The sequence below is a fragment of the Rattus norvegicus genome, chromosome 7, assembly GCF_021556685.1.
Source record: "Rattus norvegicus strain SHRSP/BbbUtx chromosome 7, alternate assembly SHRSP_T2T, whole genome shotgun sequence".
NCBI classification, from domain to species: domain Eukaryota; kingdom Metazoa; phylum Chordata; class Mammalia; order Rodentia; family Muridae; genus Rattus; species Rattus norvegicus.
The window spans coordinates 124298958-124320000 of record NC_141540.1 but is presented as its reverse complement, the minus strand read 5'-3'; the positions used below and the strand labels follow the sequence as shown (position 1 = coordinate 124320000).

The window sequence follows — 21043 nt, the reverse complement described above, 5'->3', positions numbered from 1 at the left end:
GAAAAAAATTTACACTACCCTTTATCTCATCTCCATCTAGCAAATTATGTGAGGAATGACCAGTGCAGTCAGTGATTGATTTTTGAAGATTCGTGGATATAAGAGTCTATGCATACAGTTAAGGGGTGTGCCCGTGTACAAGTGGAGTTAGAAGAAGGTATTGGGTATCCTGATCTGCCTTTCTCTGCTTAATTTTTTGAGGCAGAACTTAGGGCTCACTTTTCTTGGCTAGACTGGAAGCCAGAAAGCCCTAGAACTGGGCAGCTGGGGGTGGTAACTCGCATCTCTCATCCCAACACTTGGGAGGCAGAAGCAAACTGATCTCTGCACTTGTGGAGTAACCCTTTTGATGGTACACCCAGTTATCACAACCTCTGAATTCAATGAGGCATTCCTAGAAGTGAGAAGGCTACTCTAACCCCTAGAAGGGTGTGTTAGCCTCTGGGATAGAACTCAGATCCCCACACGGTGGTGCCTCCCAATGCTTGGCAGGTGGAGGCAGGAAGATCAAGGGTTCAAGGCCAGCCTACGAAACAAAGTGAGTTTCTTGATCAGGTGAGTGTGAGCTGAATGAAACCCTGAGGCAAAATGAGATGGGGTGAGGGCATGATTATGATGATGATGATGATGGTGGTGGTGGTGGTGGTGATGATGATGATGATGATGACAACTGAGCCCTGGGAAATGGCTCAATGGTAAAGCATTTGCTGTGCAATCTTAATGACTTGAGTTTGAGCCCTGAGACCTCATAAAAGTGGAAAGAGAACAGACTCTACAGTGTTTTGTTCTTTGAGTTCCACAAGTGCACTATGACATACACACACACACACACACACACACACACACACACACACACACACACATACACCCCAAAATAAAACAAAACAAAGCTGGGAAAATGGGAAAAGAGAGTTAACTGCTCTTGCAGAAGACCCGGATTCGGGTCCCAGCACCACATGTGTAATTCCAGTTCTAAGGAACTGCCTTCTAACCTCCACGAGCTATGCACTTACATACACACTCACACACATAAAATAATAAAAATTTTTAAAACTAAAATTTAAAAATATATTTCAAGTGAAACAAAATTGTAACCAGCGCAAGGAGGAGGACTCTTCTGCCTCTTCCAAGCCCCGTCTCCATCTCAGCTCCACCTGCTCCCTGGACGATCTCTCCGAGTGTGACTACCTGTGGCGCAGTAAGCAGTGTTCCCAGAATGCCCCGCGGCAGGCCCGGGATGAATGGGGAAAGACACGCCCCAGCGCGCGTGCGCACACTCGAAGCCTCGCAACCCAGGACGCAGGCGCGCGCGCACCGTAAGCTTAAATCCCGCGGTGGGCGGCGCCGTGCGCATCCGAGCACCATGGAGGGCGAACCCCGGTCGCAGCCTGGCAGCCCGGGCCGCGCCGAGAGGCTGAACGCGCGGCTGCTGGACGAGTTCGTGTCGCTACACGGACCCGCGCTACGCGCCTCAGGCGTCCCAGAGCGACTATGGGGCAGCCTCCTGCACAAGCTGGAGCACGAGGTATGAGGCGGTACGGGTTGCGGGCGGGCTATCCGGTCGAGTGGGGAGTGCAGTTCAGCTGCTCGGAAGAGGAGCCACTTATAAGCTCAGGAGCAGTGTGTACCTGGGAGTCAGAAGGATATCGAGAGTTGCGCCCATGTCGCCATCCTGCAGGGTCTGGGCCCGCTGAGGATGCAAACTGGCATGCGCTTGGCTCGCGGCATCCCAGCGCCTCGGCTGAGGTGTAAGGAGTAGAACTCGCGACTCCACTTACGGATGAGGAAACTGAGGCTCCGGCGGATGCTGGGGCTCCTGTTAGATTCAGGCTACACCAGCATCATTTCAGCCCGCTCTGCGCAGCTCTGCTTGGTCCGTAGAACTCTGTGGAGTTGCTTTCCGCGGCGCGAGTAGCAGGTCTCCCTTTGTAGATCTAGGAGAATGGAAGCCCTGAGACATGGTGAAGACGCTAAGAGAGGGTTTGGAAGATCTCCCATCTGTTGAGGGAATGGCTCCATCTTCACCTGAGCTAGACCTCCACGGGGTGTCCGGCTTCTTCCGCCGCGGAAGAACTGGGTTTGGGTGCTGAAGACAGAGCAGCTGTTATACTGGGCAGAGGATCTTTTCTGAAGCCTCCCTTAGCACACCGCCTCCTATCTGAGACCCACTAAAGCAGCGGGTGACCAGGAAAAGCCAAGAACTAGAAGTCCCCTGTGCCTTGCAGTGGGACAACCTCACCCACTTTGATCACGCTGTGTATGGGCCAGATATTTCCTGGTTAAAGCCTGTAGATAGGGCTGTACTGCAGCTCACTAGAAAGTGCTGGGGGTTAGAGAGCGCCTCCATCCCTAGCCCTGTGGGAAAGTAAATGCTGCGGACGGTCCTGGGCAGTGCCCTGAGGCTACAACCCCCAGCCAGCCCCAGGGCAACCGCTGCAATGACCGGTTTGGTAGGTGGAGTATTAAATGCTTTTTCTACTTCAGTCTGATTATCAGACGTTACCACATCAGGCATGGATCGAGGCTCATCTGTCAGTGGCACCTCCCTCTAACTGGATTCTCACGTGGTGGGCCCTCCTCCTCGCTGCCACTTTCTGCAGTCTTGCCTTGATCCCAGGCCAATGCTGAGGTAGATAGACCTGGACTCCCATTTATTAGTGATGATAAGAGGGTACTCATGATGCCGTGGGGCTGGTTTTTTGCTTGCTTTTTTTTTTATTAATGCCCTGGGATCCCGCTCAGGGGTACCCTCTCCTGGTCAGGTGACTCCCCGCCTAAGCCATGTCTGATTTGGAAAGCAGGCATGGAAAAACACAAGCACCTGGCTCCCTGAGGGGATGCGGAAGCTAATAACAGGATACTGCACTCCAACAGGGTCCTGTCCGTTCTCACTAGGGCTGCTGTGGCCTAGCCAGGGACAGCCATTGTTCCCCACCCCCACCCCACCCCCGCTCCCCCAGGCCCTCCTGAGCCGTTCCAGACAAAGCTGAGTCACCACAGTGAGACCTGCCACCCAGCCCAGAGGGAATGCTCAGCAGGACTGCGTTCCTGCCTGCAGAGAGCCACCCTCCCCCACCAGGCGGTTAGCTCTGGCTCCTTACCTTGATCTGATCCACAGAAAAGACTGCATGTTTTTAAAAACACCCTCCCCTCCCACTTACAGGACCATACTTGGTGTTGCCTCCCTCGGGTTTTACAATTAGGAAAGTTGGGGTTCATCCCTCCAGGCCAGAATGGAGGAAAAGCCAAGATCGGCTTCAGCTTGGGCCTGCTTGTCACCCAGAAGATCTGAGGTGAAAGGCTGGGGGTTTAGAAGACTGGCCATACCTGAGCTGTGGGTTCTGCCCCCTTAGTTTTAAATGAGGGCAAGCCTCCCCTCCCTGAGGGGATCAAGAAAGAACTTGGCTGAGACTCTGCACTAAGTAAGAGTGTTCCCCAAAGCACCGGCTCCCCTTATCTACTGTCTGTCCTGCCAGCCTCCACCCCGGAGGATGGTAACCTCCCTGCTCCCCACGCACATTTTTTCATATAATGATTGCATGCGTGCGCGTGCGTGTATGCATATGTGGCGATCAGAGTACAACTTTCAGGAGTTGTCCACCATGAGAACGCAGCAACCAAACTTAGGTCAAGCTTGGTCATGAGGACTTTGTCTTTGCCTCATGAGCCTCTCACCAGGTCACTCTCCTCTATGCCTTTCTTTCCCTTCCCATCTGTGGTTTCTTTCCCTCCACACCCCAGAAATACAGGCCTGAATGTTTCACTCTCCTCCCAGAGAGTGCTCCCTCCTGGAGAAGCCACATCTAGCTTTCTGAGCTGTGAGTCCCCCCAACCCCCGAAGAGCCCCTTTCTTCTGGCCTCACGAAGCTTGTCTGTGTCTGAGTAGGTAGTGGGTTTATAGCTGTCCCAGAGTGGTAGAGGTCTGAGGGGAGAACTTGCCGATTTAGTCCTGTTTTATCTGATTCAGGCAGATGTCCTACAGGAGTGGATGATGGCCGCTTTTACAAGTTGGGGAAACTGAGTCTCAAAAAGTGTGATACTGGAGCCTGGCTTGGAAGAGAGAGCCTTTGCCATAGCCCAGGGCCCATTCTGTGCCTGACTTTTTGTTTGTTAAATGTCCCAGCAACCCCAGACCTTCCTGTAGTACAGATGGGGAAACCAAGTCACAGAGGGTTTGAGTCATGACTTCCCTACCTGTATAAGATGTGGCAAAGTCAGGATTCAAACCTCAGATTCCAGAGGTTCCTCCCACCTGCCCCCCCCCCCCACCTTGCTGGCTCAGGACAGGCCTGGGGTCCCTACAAGATGAAAACTAGGAGAGAGCGTGGGAGAAGAGAAAGAGTTGCTGCTTCTCAGGCTGTCCTTGACTCCCAGTTGTTCCTGGCCTGGAGATCCAAGCCCACAATTTAAGTTCCCAGTCTGCCCTGAGGGCTGCCTCAGCTCCCTCAGGCCAGACTTTCTGCTGCACTAGTGTAGGAAGGTGCCTGTGGGCTGCCTCAGCTGTCCTGGGATCAGCTGTCGTGGACTAGCTCTAGTGAAAAGGATCCTGAGCTACCTTCTGCCTTTGGGGCCTCATTCCCCTTATAAAGCAGGCCATGTAGGCATAATTCTCCCGTGAATACCTTCTGCCTTTGCCAACATGTGGTGTCCTGTGGGTACTGGCCCAGGAGACCGTGGCATAGATTAAACCCCAGGATGTGCCTACAGGGCCTCAGTCTTCAGTTAGGTGCTGCTAAGAGGCCATATGGTAACTAGGGCTTGCTTCTTGGAGGTGAAGGGCTGAGGGGAGGGGTTTCCTATCCACACTCCTGATCCACTGCGCTCTGGCCCTAGGTTTTCGATGCTGGGGAGATGTTTGGGATAATGCAAGTGGAGGAGGTGGAGGAGGCTGAGGACGAGGCCGCCAGGGAGGCTCAGAGAAAGCAGCCAAATCCTGGGGGCGAGCTGTGCTACAAGGTCATTGTGACCAGTGAGAACGGCGTCCGGGCTGATGACCCCAACAGGTAGGATCTGGGTCTGAACATCGGTTTTTATTAAATAGCGATTTCTCCTGGGCCCTGTTTCCCTGTGACATGTGTGGCCAGTGGTGTCCCCACAGGCTTTGGGGTGGTATCTAACCTATGCTGTTGACAGTCTCATCGGGACCTGGAATTGGGTTTGATGCCTCACAAGAGCATATCCCCCGTGACTGCACTGTCGTGATCACCATCTCTCGGTGCTGTAGCTCCTGGTTTTGCTAAGGACAAGCAAACCCGGGGAAGGAAGAACATGCATGAGGTTGTCAATAGGCTAAGGATATGGCTGCTGAACCCAGCAAGACCAAACAGAGGCTGGCTTTGCTGAGGACCTTTGTCCCCTCTCCGTGAACCATGCTGACTCAGTCCTGGGGAAGATTCCCAGGAACAGGAAGACCTGAGACCTAGAGCAGGCCTGGTGTTACCTAGAGACGCAGGACTTCCCATCTCCCGGGGACTTGGGTAGGCCTGTGGATCCCTCTGCCAGCGGCTTTGTCGAAGCCTTAACCATGGAATTCTTGAGTTTCGATAACATCCCTGATACCAAGCTTTTATCTTCCCCTTCACCACACCGAGTGAGCTGTAGGGGCCACCCTAACGGATGGCACAGCAACACCCCTGCCTGGCACCCACATTTACCTACAAGTGACTCAGACACTGCCCCAGGGGCTTGAGCCTCACTAAGCTCAACACACTCTGGGGAGTGGCTGGGGGTGGACTCACAGACTAATTGGAACCTGTCTTAGTAATCTTTCCTGTGATGAAATATACCAACCGGTTGGCTAAGGGAGAAGGTTTATTCTGGCTAACTGTGTAAGATATAGTCCATCATGAAGGGTGTCCTGGGTATAAGAGGATCTGCCAGCAAGAACTTGAAGCAGTCTTTCGTGACAGATAGGAGTGGGTACAAGGGGATCCAATAGCAGGAATTTGAAGTAGTCTCCTGTTATATCTGCAACCTAGAAAGCAAACAATGAATGCATTGTTGGTTCTCAGATGGTTTTCTGCATTTTACGAAGTCCGGGATCCCCTGACCAGGGAATGGTTCCTCCACAATCAAGATGTGTCTTCCCAGATCAGTTGACATAATCAATGGAGACAGTCCCTCACAAGCATACCCAGAGGCCCCTCTCCCAGGTGACTCTCCATTCTGTCAGGCTGACAGCTCTGACCCTCACAGAGCACAGCTGTCTTTTTCAGTCCCCTCTGCCCTAAGGACTTGTCTGAGTATTTCACATTGGCTAGGCCCTGGAAGTTCTCAGTCCTCTTTACCTCACACCTGCCTGGGTGTGAGTGTTGTTGTACTTCATGGTCACCCCCAAGTGCACACCTCTGGGGCGTGGTTCTGTGTTGCACTGTGTTGTGCAGGAATAAACCTGCCTTTGTTTCAGGATACGCAAACAGACAAGGAAAGTAAGAGCATAGTAATAAATCCCTAAACTTGACCTCCACTGATGACTTGGGACTTGACTGCTCCTTTTATTTCATAGGGGCTATGTGCTCGGGAGAGAGGGGGCTGCCTTGTCCATTGGACACTAATATGTATGGATCCCCTAATTCAGAAAAGCTTGCTGGGGCCAGGGTTAGAAGGACAGGCTCCGTCTCTCCCATAGGAAGTTCTTGATGCTCTTAGGTCCTGGGGTGCACATGCATGTATGTGTAAGCTGTGCTGCAGTTCTGTTACTTGCCTGTTGGTGTCATAGGTGCTAAATCCATAGAGCCTTTGCTGTGTTGAATGCCTGTCACTGCTAAATCTGCAGTGGGAGAGTGGCAGCAGGAGCCTTCGCCCAGTACCTGCAGCCAGGCGTTGACACTTCCGTTGTGGTGACAGTCAATACGACCACATTTGTTCCATGTGACACTCATGTGCGTCTGGGGTTGGGCAGTGGGGACTCCCGTTGTCCTGCTCTAGGGCTTAGAGAGGGTCACAGACTTAGGAAGGTTGAGAGCCACTGGCTTAGTGGCTCATGTGCGGCTTGCGCCTGCAGCATCTTCCTCATCGACCATGCCTGGACGTGCCGTGTGGAGCATGCACGCAAACAGCTGCAGCAGGTGCCTGGACTCCTGCACCGGATGGCCAACCTCATGGGCATCGAGTTCCATGGCGAAGTGCCCAGTCCAGAGGTTGTGGCCCTAGTGCTGGAGGAGATGTGGAAATTCAACCAGACCTATCAGCTGGCCCATGGGGTGAGTAGACTCACTTTCTCCCAGTGCTGGTAGAAGCCCTATTTGGTCCCCATGCCTTTGTCAGAAGTATGTTACCAACTGGGCATGGTGGCGCACACTTTTAATCTTAGCACTTGAGGCAGAGGCCAGTGGATCTCTGAGTTCAAGGCCAGCCTGGTCTATAAAGCTATGAAGTGAGTTCCAAGACAGCCAAGGCTACACAGAGAAATTCTGTCTTGGTCAAAAAGAGAGGGGAGGGGGAGGAGAGAGAGAGAGACAGACAGACAGACAGACAGACAGACATTACCAACAATAAAACCAGCTGGTGTGGGGTTGGGGATTTAGCTCAGTGGTAGAGCGCTTGCCTAGGAAGCGCAAGGCCCTGGGTTCGGTCCCCAGCTCCGGGGAAAAGAAAAAGAAAAAGAAAAAAAAAAACCAGCTGGTGTGGTGGCACACCTCTTTAATCCCAGCATTTGAGAGACAGACCAGGCGGATCTTTGAGTTCAGGGCCAGCCTGGTCTACAAAAGTAAGTCCCAGGACAGCTATGGCTATTGAGAAACCCTGTCTCAAAAAACCAAAATAATAATAAATAATAATAATAATTTAAAAAACCAATCAGAACAATCAGGTTACACCCAGTCATGGAAGTCACCCCTTTCATCTCAAGGAGGAAGAGGCTGTTGGATCTCTGAGTTCAAGGCCAACCTAGTCTCTAGTTAATTTTAAGCCAGCCACGGCTACATAAAAGACCATATCTTGGTCCCTGGGATCAACCAACCAAAGCTGGGGAGCAAGGTACCTACCCTGCCTTCGTACTCATGGGATACAGCCCTGCCTCAGACCTCTAATCCTGGGTACTAGTGACTCAGCTGCCCCTTCCACACATGTTGCCCTCTCTGGTTCTCACTGCCCTTAAGAGAGGAGAGCAGACTGCTTTGACGTTCCTTCAGGCCTTCACCCACCCAGGCAAGCTTCTAGGCTCCTTCCCCTCAGGCTTGAGCCCCTGCCTACTCCCAGCCTGGGGAAACCCAGGCTCAGTTCTTATGGTCTAGCTCCTTGAGCCTCCCTACCTCAGCGTGCAGGGGGAAGTTCCACACACCTTATTTCCACAGGCCTGGGCCAGTTAGTAGGATTGGGGGAAGCTCCAAGCTCAGACGTGAACAGCGGTTGTTGGGTGCACAGGTGGGAGACCCAGCAGGTGGGTGGACACGTGGCCCAGAATTGCTGTATTCCTCCCACAGACAGCCGAAGAGAAGGTGCCAGTGTGGTACATCATGGACGAGTTTGGCTCAAGGATCCAGCATGCAGACATGCCCAGCTTCGCCACTGCTCCCTTCTTCTACATGCCCCAGCAGGTGGCATACACGCTGCTGTGGCCCCTAAGGGACCTAGACACAGGCGGTAAGTCGGGTGCCTTGCATACCCCAGAGGATGGGCCGCGGGAGGGCCTTCCGTCACCCCCACTGATGGGCATGCGTGTCTTGGCGCAGAGGAGGTGACCCGGGACTATGCCTACGGAGAGGCAGACCCTCTGATCCGGAAATGCATGCTGCTGCCCTGGGCCCCCGCCGACATGCTGGACCTCAGCTCCTCTACGCCTGAGCCTCCCGCCAAGTACTACCAGGTGTGGCCCTGTGCCTGCAGCCTTGGGTCTAGTGTTTGATGGTTTTTGGAGTGTTCTCTATCCGTTTACTAAGTGTTAAGTGTCGGCTAATTTCCAGGCTCCAGACGAGCTACTCTGGGTTGGAAGAGACTTACTGTGCACCAACTCCTGTAGCCACACAGTGAGGCTGTCTGTCCTGGTATAGATCCCAGGTGGCCTGGGTTTGGGAAGGGGAGGGAGGTCTGTGCAGCCAGATCTGACTCCATGCACTACTTTGCCTCTCCTCTTCTCATGGTGCTTCCTCAAAGGGGACAAGAAGACACTAATTGTTCTGTGGTGTCCATGGGGATGGGTTGCAAGACCGAATGGATACTAAAATCTGTGGGTACTCAGGTTTTCTCACGTAAAACTATCAGCACTGCCTCAATATCCCTTGTCTTCCCTAGATAGTTCTCAGTAGAGTAGAGGTGTGCTATAGACAGTCATGTGGTTTGGGGACAATGACAAGCACACATTCTCTACAGAGGACTTTTTCTCTCAAAATACTTTTGACCTACTGTCGGTTGACTCTGAAGTAGTAGCCTCCTGAGGCTCAGAGGGCTGACTGTATTGTACATTGTATACCACAGCAGGCCTTCAGGGAGTCCTTGCTGTCACTGGGAAGCCTATAGGTCAGGACCCGGCAGGTTCATTCAGAAGTGCCTGGCTATGACATATTCACACAGAGGCCCGATACCAATCAGGAGCAAAGCCCTAACATCTATAGAGATTACTTAGTGGTACAAGCAGTGGCTGCAGCCACACAAGATCTGTGTTCGGTTCCTGGCACCCAGGTCAGGTGGTTCACAGCCATCAATAACTCAGTTTGTGGTATCCAACACCCTCTCTGGCCTCCACGGGCATTGCACACATGTGTACAAATGCACATGCAGGTAAACACTCAACACATATAAAAATAAGCCTTTAGGGGAGGGGATGAAAACAGGCCCCTGCAGGAAAGGGCCTCTTCCCTTGTCCTCAACTCTGTACACACAGGAGCCTGTGCCTGGCACCTCACAGATGTGTTGATGGTAAACAAACTGGGGTGTAAAGAAGTAGAGTCCAAAACCCAGGGTCAACAGCGACCCGGCAGAGGCTGAAACCTCACCCTGCTATGTTTGAGTCTGCCCTGGCATTCAGGCCTCTGATGACCACTGAGTTGTAGAAGGTTGTGGACAGATTAAGCGACTTAACTTGGGTGGTAGGGGAAGCTCTGTAAGTTGCTGATTGGGCAGGGCAGACCGCAGTCATGGTTTTGTGGACCTTGTCGGATCCAGAAAGACTGAAGGTGCTGCACCTTGTACCGGGAGTTTAGGGTTTGCCTCCCAACCTCCTGAGTGCCCATACCTAGTCATGTTTGGTGAACGAGGAATTGGGTGCTTAAGGAAAGGTTTGAGGAATGACTAGGGAAGGTTTTACTGACCTCCACCTATGTCTCCACGGGAAGTCACTGCAGGAAGGAAAACGAGGCAGGAGACCAGATAACCCTCACCTGAGACCTGTTGGCCCAGGACCATGGGTCCAGGCTATGATCTGGCCTGGGGGCGACCTGTGTTGGTGACAAATTGCTCCAGCAGCTTAGGACAGTGAATATTTCTTGCCTCCCACAGTTTCTGGGGGACAGGAATGGAGACAGTGCTCAGCAAGTGGTTTTCTGGGCGCTTCAATCGAAGCTGAGGCATTTGCAGCACTCAGGCTCTGTGAGTCAAGCTGGCTATTGGAGAGGTCTCAGTGTCTCCACACAGGCGCCTCTCTGTGGGCTTCTGAGTGTCTGAGGCATGGCAGCTGCCTGTTATTCGAGCGAGTGATCCAGCAGCAAGCCAGAGGGAGTAGTTGAGCCTGTGATCTGGGCTCAGATCTCTCGCTTCCTCTCTGCTGCTCATTTAGAAGTAGCTCCTTGGGTCCTGGGATGAACTACATTCTGTCTTTCAAGGGAGTGTCAGAGTCTGTGGACATGTTTTAAACTGTTAGCCAGCTTAGGCCAGGAACAGCCCTCGGGTACTCATCTCAGACCTGAGTGACTCCTCCCAGCTCCTCCAAGCTCCTCCCAGCTCCTCCCAGCTCCTCCAAGCTCCTCCTAGTTCCTCCAAGCTCCTCCCAGCTCCTCCAAGCTCCTCCCAGCACAGGTTTGGCACCTCTTGCCACCTGAATCTAGAAGGCAGCGTGAAGAATAAGAACAATGTGTTCTTTGCCCAGCCTGGATTCTTGGGGATCCGAGGGGCCAGAGCCCAGCACCCTGAGGTCAGGTGGCCCTGGGCTGCCACTGAGAGAGACAAGGATTTGAAGGATGGGGCCTGTCACACAGGGCGGGAGAAGTTCATGGTCGTTTGCTTCCTTCAGTGAGGTCTGTTTCTGCCTCTGTCCGATTCTAGGCCATTTTGGAGGAAAACAAGGAGAAACTGCCACTCACCATTAGCCCGGTGGCACGTCCCCAGGGCCACATCTTCAGGTACATAGCCCTGTTCTCTGCTGTCACTGAGACTTGTCTTCTACGGCTGCCATTCCCAGGTCCCAGAACAAGACCTATCCGGGCCCCGGGTCAGTTGCTGTGTCCTGGAGGCTTGGAATCTAGACATGGTGGCAATGGTACCAGAGTACTTAGAATCACAGAGGAGTGTGAAAAAGCAGGCAAGACTACCTGGAGGAAGTGGCTATTAAACTTGTCCTGAAAAATTAGAAATAGCCAGGCTCGGTGACGTCCCTATAATCTCTACATGAGAGAGAGATGGAGGCAGGAAGACTCTGACAAGTTCTCAGCCGTCCTGGACTACAGGGTGAGACCCTATCTTGATAAAAGAGAAAGACACCTATATTGCCAGGGAAGCCAATCCAAGGAGTCTGAGGGTGTAGGCAGTGATGGGAAAAGGTGCAGCTATACCTCCATGCCGTGGGGCCTGAGCACAGAGCCACGCCTACCTAGTACTGAGCAGGGCTTCTCTGCCTTTCTAGAAACCCTCCCTACAGACCCCCAGATACCCATTACGCAAACTTGGCACAGCTAGAATTGAGTCATGTGCTCCACTCCATCCAGACTACCAGGTCCTGGGTCAGCCTCTCTCTACTTGGTCCTCTTTCCTACAGCCAGAGCCCTAGCCAAGCAAAGGATATGTCCTGAGACAAGATCTGGCTGCAAACCCCACTCCCCCACACAGCTCTATTCCCTCTGGAGTGGACTAGATGGGGCCCAGTAAGTCCTGGTTGCAGCCATGGTTCATACTCTAGACTCAGACAGGTTAACAGCCAGTGCTAGTCCCACCCCAGCAGGCTAGGCCTCAGTTTGAGCCCCTACAGCAGCGTCCTCCCAAGCTGCCTCCTACCTCATGCCGCGTGTCCTCTTTACTTCACACTTAGTAACCTCAGAAATACAGCCACCTCTAGGTCCTGTCCTCACTTCGGCCCTGGCTTCGAAGTATGACCTAAGACCTGCCCCGGGTCACAGGAGCCCTGCAGATTCAGGAGAGCACTCTGAGGGACTCACAGACTGAGAGCAAGCAGGACTGGGAGGTTGCTGCTGTTGGCCTGATGGCAGCACTGGAGGTGTTTCCAGGATTCTAGCCTCTTACTGGAGAGTGAAATAAAAGGGCCAGCGAGATGACTTGGCCAGTAAAGGTACCTGCCGCCACGCCTGGCAACCTAAATTCAATCCCTAGGGCCCACATGATGGAGGGAGAGAACCAGCTACCTACCTCTGACCTCTGTGCACACACTTGCACATGTGGGTGCACACACTACACATGCACACATACACAAAGGAATATAAGAAAACTCACAGATTATAGAGCAGCAAGGAAACTTTTATTGAAAACAGAAGTAGTAGAGATCAGAAAGGAACACGCTGTGAAGACTGATAGAGCCCCACAGACTCATGTCCTACTTACTGTCTGGGGTTTCCTTGTATGGGGTTCAAGAGAAAATTAGTCCCTAGGGGTATAACTTGGGGGGTTCTTGTTGGTGATATTGTTGTTGTTTGAGACAGGGTGTCTCTGTGTAGTCCTGGCTGTTCTGAAACTTGCTCTATAGACCAGGCTGGCCTTATGTAGGAGATAGACCTGCCCCTGCCTCTGCCTCCGCCTCCGCCTCTGCCTCCCTCATGCTGGGATTAAAGGTGAGCACTGCTACACCCGGCTTCTCCACTTTGACTAAGAGGCTTAGAGTTTTAAGCCCTTTACTCACTGTGCATATCTATCCCTATAATGCATCTGACCTTGATCAGATCTGTTGCCAATTATGCATGGGCATGAGCTGATAAATAAAGAAAAGATTCTCCCCTAAAGGTTCACTTGAGGACAGTCGTGGCTTATTGCCCTTCCACCCTAAGCCAATTCCAGCCAGATCGACACTCCCCCAGGATGTGGTTTTGAATAGAAACTGTTCAAGTTTGGTGTCATTACAGGGAGGAGAAATCTGCCTCATTGTTGTTCAGAGTGGAGTGTGTATAGCCCATGCCAAGCGGAGTCCCAGATGCTAAGCTCTCCCTATGCTTGCCTGACCCCTAGACATCTGTTTTCATCTACTGAACATCTAAGCCATCCTGTCAACCTGATGGCAGATGAGAGGCAAGCTCTGTGGTCCCACCTTCTGTGGGGAACCTGGGGATGAGTGTCTTCCCACAGCTGGGCAGAGGAGATGGGTTTAGACGCAGACGGCCAACACCAGGGGCCACTGCTCACTCAGCTCTCTCCACAGAGTCCACTGCGATGTGCAACAGGTGCTCAGCCACCTCACGCACCCTCGCTTCACCTTCACTGACAGCGAGGCCGACGCCGACGTCTACTTCCATTTCTCGCACTTCAAGGACTACACGTACGTACCTTGCAGCCCCGTGCCCCATACCTGTGCCTATCATGGCTGCCGTGCTCCCCAGGATACTAAGCTGACCTCTCTGTTGGCCATACCTGTGTTCACCCTTAGGAAACTCAGCCAAGAGAGCCCACAGGTACTACTCAACCAGTTCCCCTGTGAGAACCTGCTGACTGTTAAGGACTGTCTGGCCTCCATCGCTCGCCGGGCTGGAGGTCCTGAGGGTCCCCCCTGGCTACCCCGAACCTTCAACCTGCGCACCGAGCTGCCCCAGTTCGTCAGCTATTTCCAGCACCGAGAGAGGCGGTAAGTCCCCTAGATGCCAGGCAGGGCGAGCAGATACTGCTATTCCATTGTAAAGCTGCAGCTCCGTTCCCATCCTAATCCCTTAGCTGACCACCTACTAGCTTCTCTTGTCGCTTCGGGGGAGGGGGCAGCTTCCACCCTGTAGCATTCCTTAGTTTCCATTACATTCCTAACCCAGTATGACACTGGGCTTCCTAAGTGACACTGGCTACCCAGTTTACCTCTAGGTCCACAGGACACTTTGAAAGGCAGGTATAGCGCAACTGTCTTCCCTTAGGGGTGAAGACAACCACTGGATCTGCAAGCCTTGGAACCTGGCCCGCAGCCTGGACACTCACGTCACCAACAATCTCCACAGCATCATCCGACACCGAGAGAGCACCCCCAAGGTAGGCACGCAGCTCCCCCAACCCAGGCGCTCCAGATACAGGCACAGCGAAGAGAGTCAGCTGGGAGTTGGGGGTCACTCAACCTGCAGGGATAAACGTGCCACCGTAGCACATGGCTCACCACCCACGGAGCCCCCAGGTCTGTGGAAATGATCCTATAGAGATGCGACTTCCTGTGGCTGTTTAGAGGAGCTGTGTCAGGACACACGGTCCTCAGCCATGGCTACAGCGGTTCATGGCACAAGCTGGGAGGAAATGAACTTTGAGGGCTGCCAGTCATTGTGGGGACTTGAGACAGCAGGTGGGAGTGGGTGGGATTATTACTGAGAATCCCTCTTTTTAAAACCTGAAAACTAGGGCTCGGTCATTATCTCAGTGGGTAAAGGAAGTGCTTGCTTTGCGTGCATGAGAACTGGAGTTCAGTCCCTGAACCCATGTAAAGGGGGTAAGGGGCAGGGGGTAGGGAGAGCCAAGCATGGCCAGTCTAGCCTGCTTGTCACACTTCAGGCCAGTGGGAGACCCTGGCTCTAAAATAAATATATGGATGACACCTAAGGAATGGCACTCGAGGTTGGCTCTGGCTTACACACGTGTGCTACACTAATGCTGATTTTTTTTCTTTAAGTAAAAAGGGTAGGGATTGGAGCAATGGATCAGTGTTAAGAACCCTTGGTATTCCTGCAGAGGATCCAGGTTCTGTTCTCAGCATCCTCATAGCAGCTCACAGCCATCTGTAACACCAATTGAGGGTATCTAACGCTGTCTTGTGGCCTCTGAGTGCATGTGGTATGCATTCATAAACGCAGACAAGCACTCTTACATATAAATAAGCTTTTTAAAGTACAAAATCAGGGTGACCATACGGCCTCTGTCCTGCCGTCGCTAGAGTTTGAAAGTGGGAGCAGCCATAGCTGGCAGAGATGGCATTGCACTTGGAGTCCTTTTGTGGACCCAGGTGAAGCCATCATGGGTGTGTAGGAGCTCCCAGGTGCTCTGTCCTGCCCCGGGTGAGCTGGGAGCTACTGGCGAGTCCCCATCTGTCCTCCAGGTTGTGTCAAAATACATTGAAAGTCCCGTCTTGTTCTTCCGAGAAGACGTGGGGAACGTCAAGTTTGACATCCGCTACATTGTGCTGCTGCGCTCAGTGAGGCCGCTGAGGTTGTTTGTGTATGATGTGTTCTGGCTACGCTTCTCCAATCGGTAGGTGGGTCAGTGGAAGCCGAGGGCTGGGCAGGGAAGGGCAGGACAGAGGAACCTCTCCTTCACTGTGGGGGCCAGAGTGCCTGCTCTGGGCATCACCCATGACATCATTGCAGTAGCAAATGTGACACTCCTGGATATCAACACAGAATCATAATGACGTACTGTGGTTTACAGAGCATCTCCACAGCACATCGCTTGTCTTGACCCCAACCCAGGCTGAGGGGCTGTCCCAGTCCACAGACAAGGGGAGCAGTGTACCCAAGCCCCAGCAACGTGTGCCTGCTCTCCATAGCGCTTGGGAACCCATGCTTTGTCTGTCCTCTTGTCTCTCAGGCCCTTCGCCCTCAATGACCTAGATGACTATGAGAAGCATTTCACCGTCATGAACTATGACCCGGATGTGGTGCTAAAGCAGGTAGGACCTGGTGGGGCCCAAGAGCGAGTCTAGGATCTGGCTATCACAGTCAGGAAGTCCTTCCCACGGTGCTGAAGAGCACCCAGTGTTGACGATGGAGAAGCTGGGTTCCCTGGTCTCTGTAGGGGGCACTGCCACACCGCAGGTACAGTGAGGTAGCAATGCTATCTGCATGCCAGGGCTAAAGGCAGCACGGCAGACATAAGGCCAGCAGTGCCTCTGGGACAGCAGCGTGCAAGCACCAGGTCCCAGCTCTGGGTATGGGTTGGAAAGTCCGCTGTCCCAACTAAGGAGTATTGGTGCCTAACACCGACCCTGTCTGACAGGAGACCAGGAAAGCCCCATGCTGTCCTCTCCTACTCTCCTCCCTTCCCAAAATGTGTGCTTTTCCCTCTGCGGGCACACCCTAGTTCTTTTTTAATTTATTTTCACATTTGTTGTTGTTGTTGTTGCTTTTTTGTTTGGTTTGGTTTGTTTGTTTTTGCATTTTTGAGATATGGGCTCATTTGACCCAGGCTGGCTTTGAACTCTCAGCTCTCCTGCCTCAGCCTCACACATGCATACTGAGTGCAGAGGCTGGTGCCTCTCTGTGCCGTGCCCAAGTGTCTTCTAAGTAGGTTTGGTTTTTTGTTTTTGTTGTTGTTTTGGGGGAGGGTTTGTTTGTTTGTTTGGGTTTTTTGTTTGTCTGTTTGTTGGTTTGTTTTTCTGGAGCTAAGGACCAAACCCAGGGCCTTGCGCTTGCTAGGCAAGTGCTCTATCACTGAGCTAAATCCCCAACCCCTCTAAGTAGGTTTGTAAGAAAAGAACTGCCACAGCAGAGTGGCTGTGCTGACTAAGATTCCCCATGGGGCAAAGTGACCCTGTTGCTTCTTGTCCCTCTTACCTTTGATTGGATTGAAAGCCAGGACCCAGATTACCCATCAAGGCCCCTGGCATTGTTGGAAGCCAGCCCAAGGACACTGAGCTCTTTTTCCTCTGCTGGGTGATTGTGTTACCCGAGAAGCCCCTTTGTGCAGTAACTGGTGTCCCATGGGGCATGCACTCCTGTCCCATGGGACAATGGGACACGCACTTGTGTCCCATGGGACCTCTACAGGCCCATGCTGGCTTATCATTCTCTGGGAAAATCTCAACTTGCTTATTCAGATGTTTTGGTAAAATCTCGGTCCAGGGATCTTGTCCTGGGGTCCTTGTCCGGGGTCCTGCAGAGTGGGTCTGAGCTCTGCTGCCAGTGGGCTGTGCTGAGCTGGTCATGATGGCCATGCCCCATAGCCTCCTGAATCCTGGATCTTTAGTTCCCAGCTTGAGCCTTGCTGCAGCCCAACAAAGTCAGTGGACCACTCCTCTTTTTGTAGAAGGGAAAACTGAGGCTCAGAGTAGCAAGTCTGCCTGCCTAGAGCCTAACATGGTCTCCTGTCCCCCTGAGTACCCTGAGGACCAGAGCTGGACCCAGTCCTGTGCTATGGGATGAATGTCAGAACTTAACCCTAAAAGGCAGCCGTTGTCTCGGTAACTGACTCTCATCTACTGCAGGTACACTATAATGAGTTCATCCCCCAGTTTGAGAAGCAGAACCCAGAGTTTCCTTGGAGTGGTGTCCAGGTGAGTCTTGGGCTCTGCCAGGTTGGGGCTTTGGAAGCCACACCCTTCCTTTACAGGCAGAGGAGTCGTCTTCCTACTGAGACAGGTAGAGATGGCTGGACTAAGACCATCTTCCCAGGCACTCTGGGCCTGTGTGTGTCAGTTCTGTGGGCTCTTTACAATACTCCTAAGAGGAAGGTGTTGTGATAGAATCACAGCTTGCATCCGGACAGACCAGACCACACCAGGCCAATGCAGTTCTACATGAGAGAGGTTTATTGTGGGGGAAGGGGACAAAAGAGGGTAACAGAGACCAAGCGGGAAAAGAGAGAGAAGGGGAAGAAGGAGGGGAGAAGGTCAGGAAGGGTCTCCTTTTATTTAGGCTGTGATGTAACCACTCACAGGTAAAGGTGGGAGGTAAACCAAATGGATGCTGGGAATGTATAGCCATTGCCATGGCAACAGATGCACGGGTCCCTGTCACCTATGGGTTCTTCAGAGGTGATCTGTAAGCAACCATAAAGCTGGTTCCTGATACCAACAGAAGGGAAGGAATTCGTCTTAGCCTTGAGGTTGCCTAAGAGCAAAAGGCTCCAACAGCTCCAGGAATCCAAGCTCATGGGGCTGGGGGTAGGGGGGCTGGTCTTAGGACAGAAAATTGGCAGATTTGTTGGAGTCCTGCTCAGTGACATCCCTAATACAAAGCAGAAATGGACTCCGGGAGTGTGGGGACAGGCTGACATGGCCATCGGCCACCCCTAGAGACAAAGGTTGTAGGAATGTCCATCTTCAGGGCAGGGTTCAGACAAGGATAGTGGGCCTCGTTAGTCCCAAAGTCAGGGTCGAGAACACCGTGTAACAGAGCATTGCTTGTCCCTAGGCTGAGATCTTCAAGGCCTTCACGGAGCTGTTTGAAGTGGCATGTGCCAAGCCACCGCCCATGGGTCTCTGCGACTACCCCTCATCTCGGGCCATATATGCTATTGACCTCATGCTCAAGTGGGACAGCCATCCAGATGGTAAGGGGACTCCACACCAGAACCTTCCACCGTTCCACCCATGCCCAGGCCAGCAGCACCTGGAACAGTCCTAGCTGTGGTAGGGCTTTTGGTTTGGTTTGGTTTGGTTGTTTTAGCATTTGAGAGTTCTGTGTGCGTGTTCATGCAGGACACAGGACCTCCTAGAACTGGAGAATGGTTGTGAGCCACCTTGTGGATTCTAGGAACTCAATCCAGGTCCTCTGCAAAGACAGCAAGTGCTCTTAACTACTGAACCATCTCTCTAGCCCGTGGCTGTCATTCCACTGGATAATTAGCCAGGTGGTCCAGGTTGGGAATCCTGGCCTGGTCTATTAGGGAAACACCTGCATCACTTCAGGGGGAAAGGCACCGACTGGGGCCATGAGAGCTCACGGGACCGGAGAGCTGGAGCCACCCTGCCAGCCCTGCATGCCACTCCCTCTGACCAAACTGGCCGTCGAAACCTGGAGCAATGTGTCCTTGTAACCCTAGGGTTAGGGGTAGAGCTTCAGCCTTTCTTTGAGGAACAGGTCTCAAGCGAGGAAAGTTCTAGATCACACCCTGTGCACCCACACTGGGAATTGGGGCCTGAGTCTGTACCCATCACAGCCCCAGCCTGTCCTCCCAAGACAGATGTGTACCCGGGCCTTGCTACCATACAGCCTCCCCACCTCTGTTTCGCCACCAGGAAAGCGGGTGATGCAGCCCCAGATCCTGGAGGTGAACTTCAACCCTGACTGCGAGCGAGCCTGCAAGTACCACCCCTCGTTCTTCAACGATGTCTTCAGCACCTTGTTTCTGGACGAGACCGACGACTGCCATGTCACCCGCATCATCTAGGTGCCCAGAGTTCTGCCCGTGCTCGTAGCTGGTTCCAGCCTCTGCTCATGGAACTGCCTCTGCAGCCCCAGCCATCTCCTTCCCTCCCTTCCCCACTTCCTGAGCCGTGTTCCTGCTTCGTATGTGGGATGTCAGGTCCATGTGTGGCAGAGCTGGACAGGGAGTGGTGTCCCAAGGGCTGGGCTCTGCCCCGGCACTCTCCATACCCCTTAACCCTCTCTTCTCTGAGGAATCTGCAGCTCAGCTCTTCTGGCATCCAGAGAGTTCGCAGACAAAGAGGTGTTCTGCAGAAACAGGGTTCCACGGGAAGCCTTTGGGAACCCCATATCCACCAGGGCCAGGGAGTGCTCTCTCAGAACCTCTGCCCTCCTGTGCCGTGGCTGCTGTAAGCAGGGTACAGGAACCCTGTGTTACACCCGAGACCCCAGAACAGCCCAGGGGAAACAAACATTTGCCAACCCAGCCTTATGCCTTGGCTCCTCCACCAGAGCCTTCACCAGCAGACTTCCCAGCCATGCCTGCCCTTGGTGTTTGCCTTCTGGGAAGCTGGGCTGTCCAGAGCCCTGTGCTCTCTGTGTGCTGATGCCTCACCGAGTCCCACTGTGCTCCTGTGATAGACAGGGTGCTAGGGTGCTCTAGGCTTGTGATGTTTCATGGCAGAGTCCAGGCAGGGGTGACTGAAAATGTCAGAGCTGCTAAGATAGCTCTGAGGAGACCTTGATGTGGGAATCAGGCTGCCTCTTACCAAGTTTCAGAGTCAAAATGTTGAGGCTTCGGGGTGTTTTTCTTTTAACCTACAGAAAGACAATGTAACATCCTGCTCCTAATTTTGTTTCTAGAATTTCGAAGTCAACCACTATTGTTTCTGGAACTGCTGGGTGCCTGGATCCGGCCCCCTAGGGAGTGGGTGTGGTTATAGTGGGCGGGAGCTGCTTCCAGACTCTCCTACTGCTCCAGTGGGGCACTGTGGGGGCTGTTGTACTTGTGAAGGTAAAAGTGACCTCTCAGCATAACTGGACATGGTTCCTCCTGCTCATCTCTGGGCGTGTAGGCCATCTATTAGAGAGCTGGCCCATCCATGTTGGGTCCAACCACCGTCAGGGGCAGGGTAGAAACTTGCTGGTCCTGCTCCTGGAAAGCTGCTGGTCTCCGCCTTTTATACTGCAATAAAATACGCCTTCTTTTTACCCAGCCTTTTCTCTCTGGGGCCCTAGAGGTACAGGCCTGGGTTGGCATGGAAGCTGTGTTCCCCCACAGTTACAGGCAGACCCAACATGTTACCATGTGTGCTTTGAGAAATGAGAGGAAGGAGCTGGGGATTTAGCTCAGTGGTAGAGCGCTTACCTAGGAAGCGCAAGGCCCTGGGTTCGGTCCCCAGCTCCGAAAAAAAGAACCAAAAAAAAGAGAGGAAAAAGCCAGATCCCCGAGCTCTCTAAGCCAGTTTGGCTTCCTAGTGAGAGCCCCATTCCAAGCTGAAGAACTCTGACCCATCCTGTCTATACTACCAACCCAAGAGGGTTTTGGGGGTCACAGGATCTGAGGCTTGGCCCCACATGGTGGCCTTGAGAAATAGTATTCTCTGTGTTGTCTGCTTGTTCTGGAGTCGGGAAGAGGCCACAACTCATGAGGTGGTTAAGAGAGTCTGGAAGCTGGCAGGACCAGCAAG

At 52.9% G+C, this 21043-nt stretch overlaps 1 protein-coding gene across 2 annotated transcripts; it reads left to right on the top strand.

Moving 5' to 3' along the window:
• Positions 1–1350: 1350 nt before the first annotated feature.
• Ttll12 (tubulin tyrosine ligase like 12) lies at positions 1351–20564 on the top strand. 2 transcript variants are annotated; one of them, NM_001135922.1, is given in 14 exon segments: positions 1351–1525; positions 4834–5003; positions 7004–7202; positions 8424–8583; positions 8673–8806; positions 11197–11273; positions 13511–13627; positions 13736–13930; positions 14208–14319; positions 15368–15519; positions 15856–15937; positions 17471–17539; positions 18399–18537; positions 19226–19856. In NM_001135922.1, coding segments are annotated over 14 exon segments (1920 nt in total). In that variant the 5' UTR covers positions 1351–1363; the 3' UTR covers positions 19378–19856.
• The last annotated feature ends 479 nt before the right edge of the window (positions 20565–21043 follow it).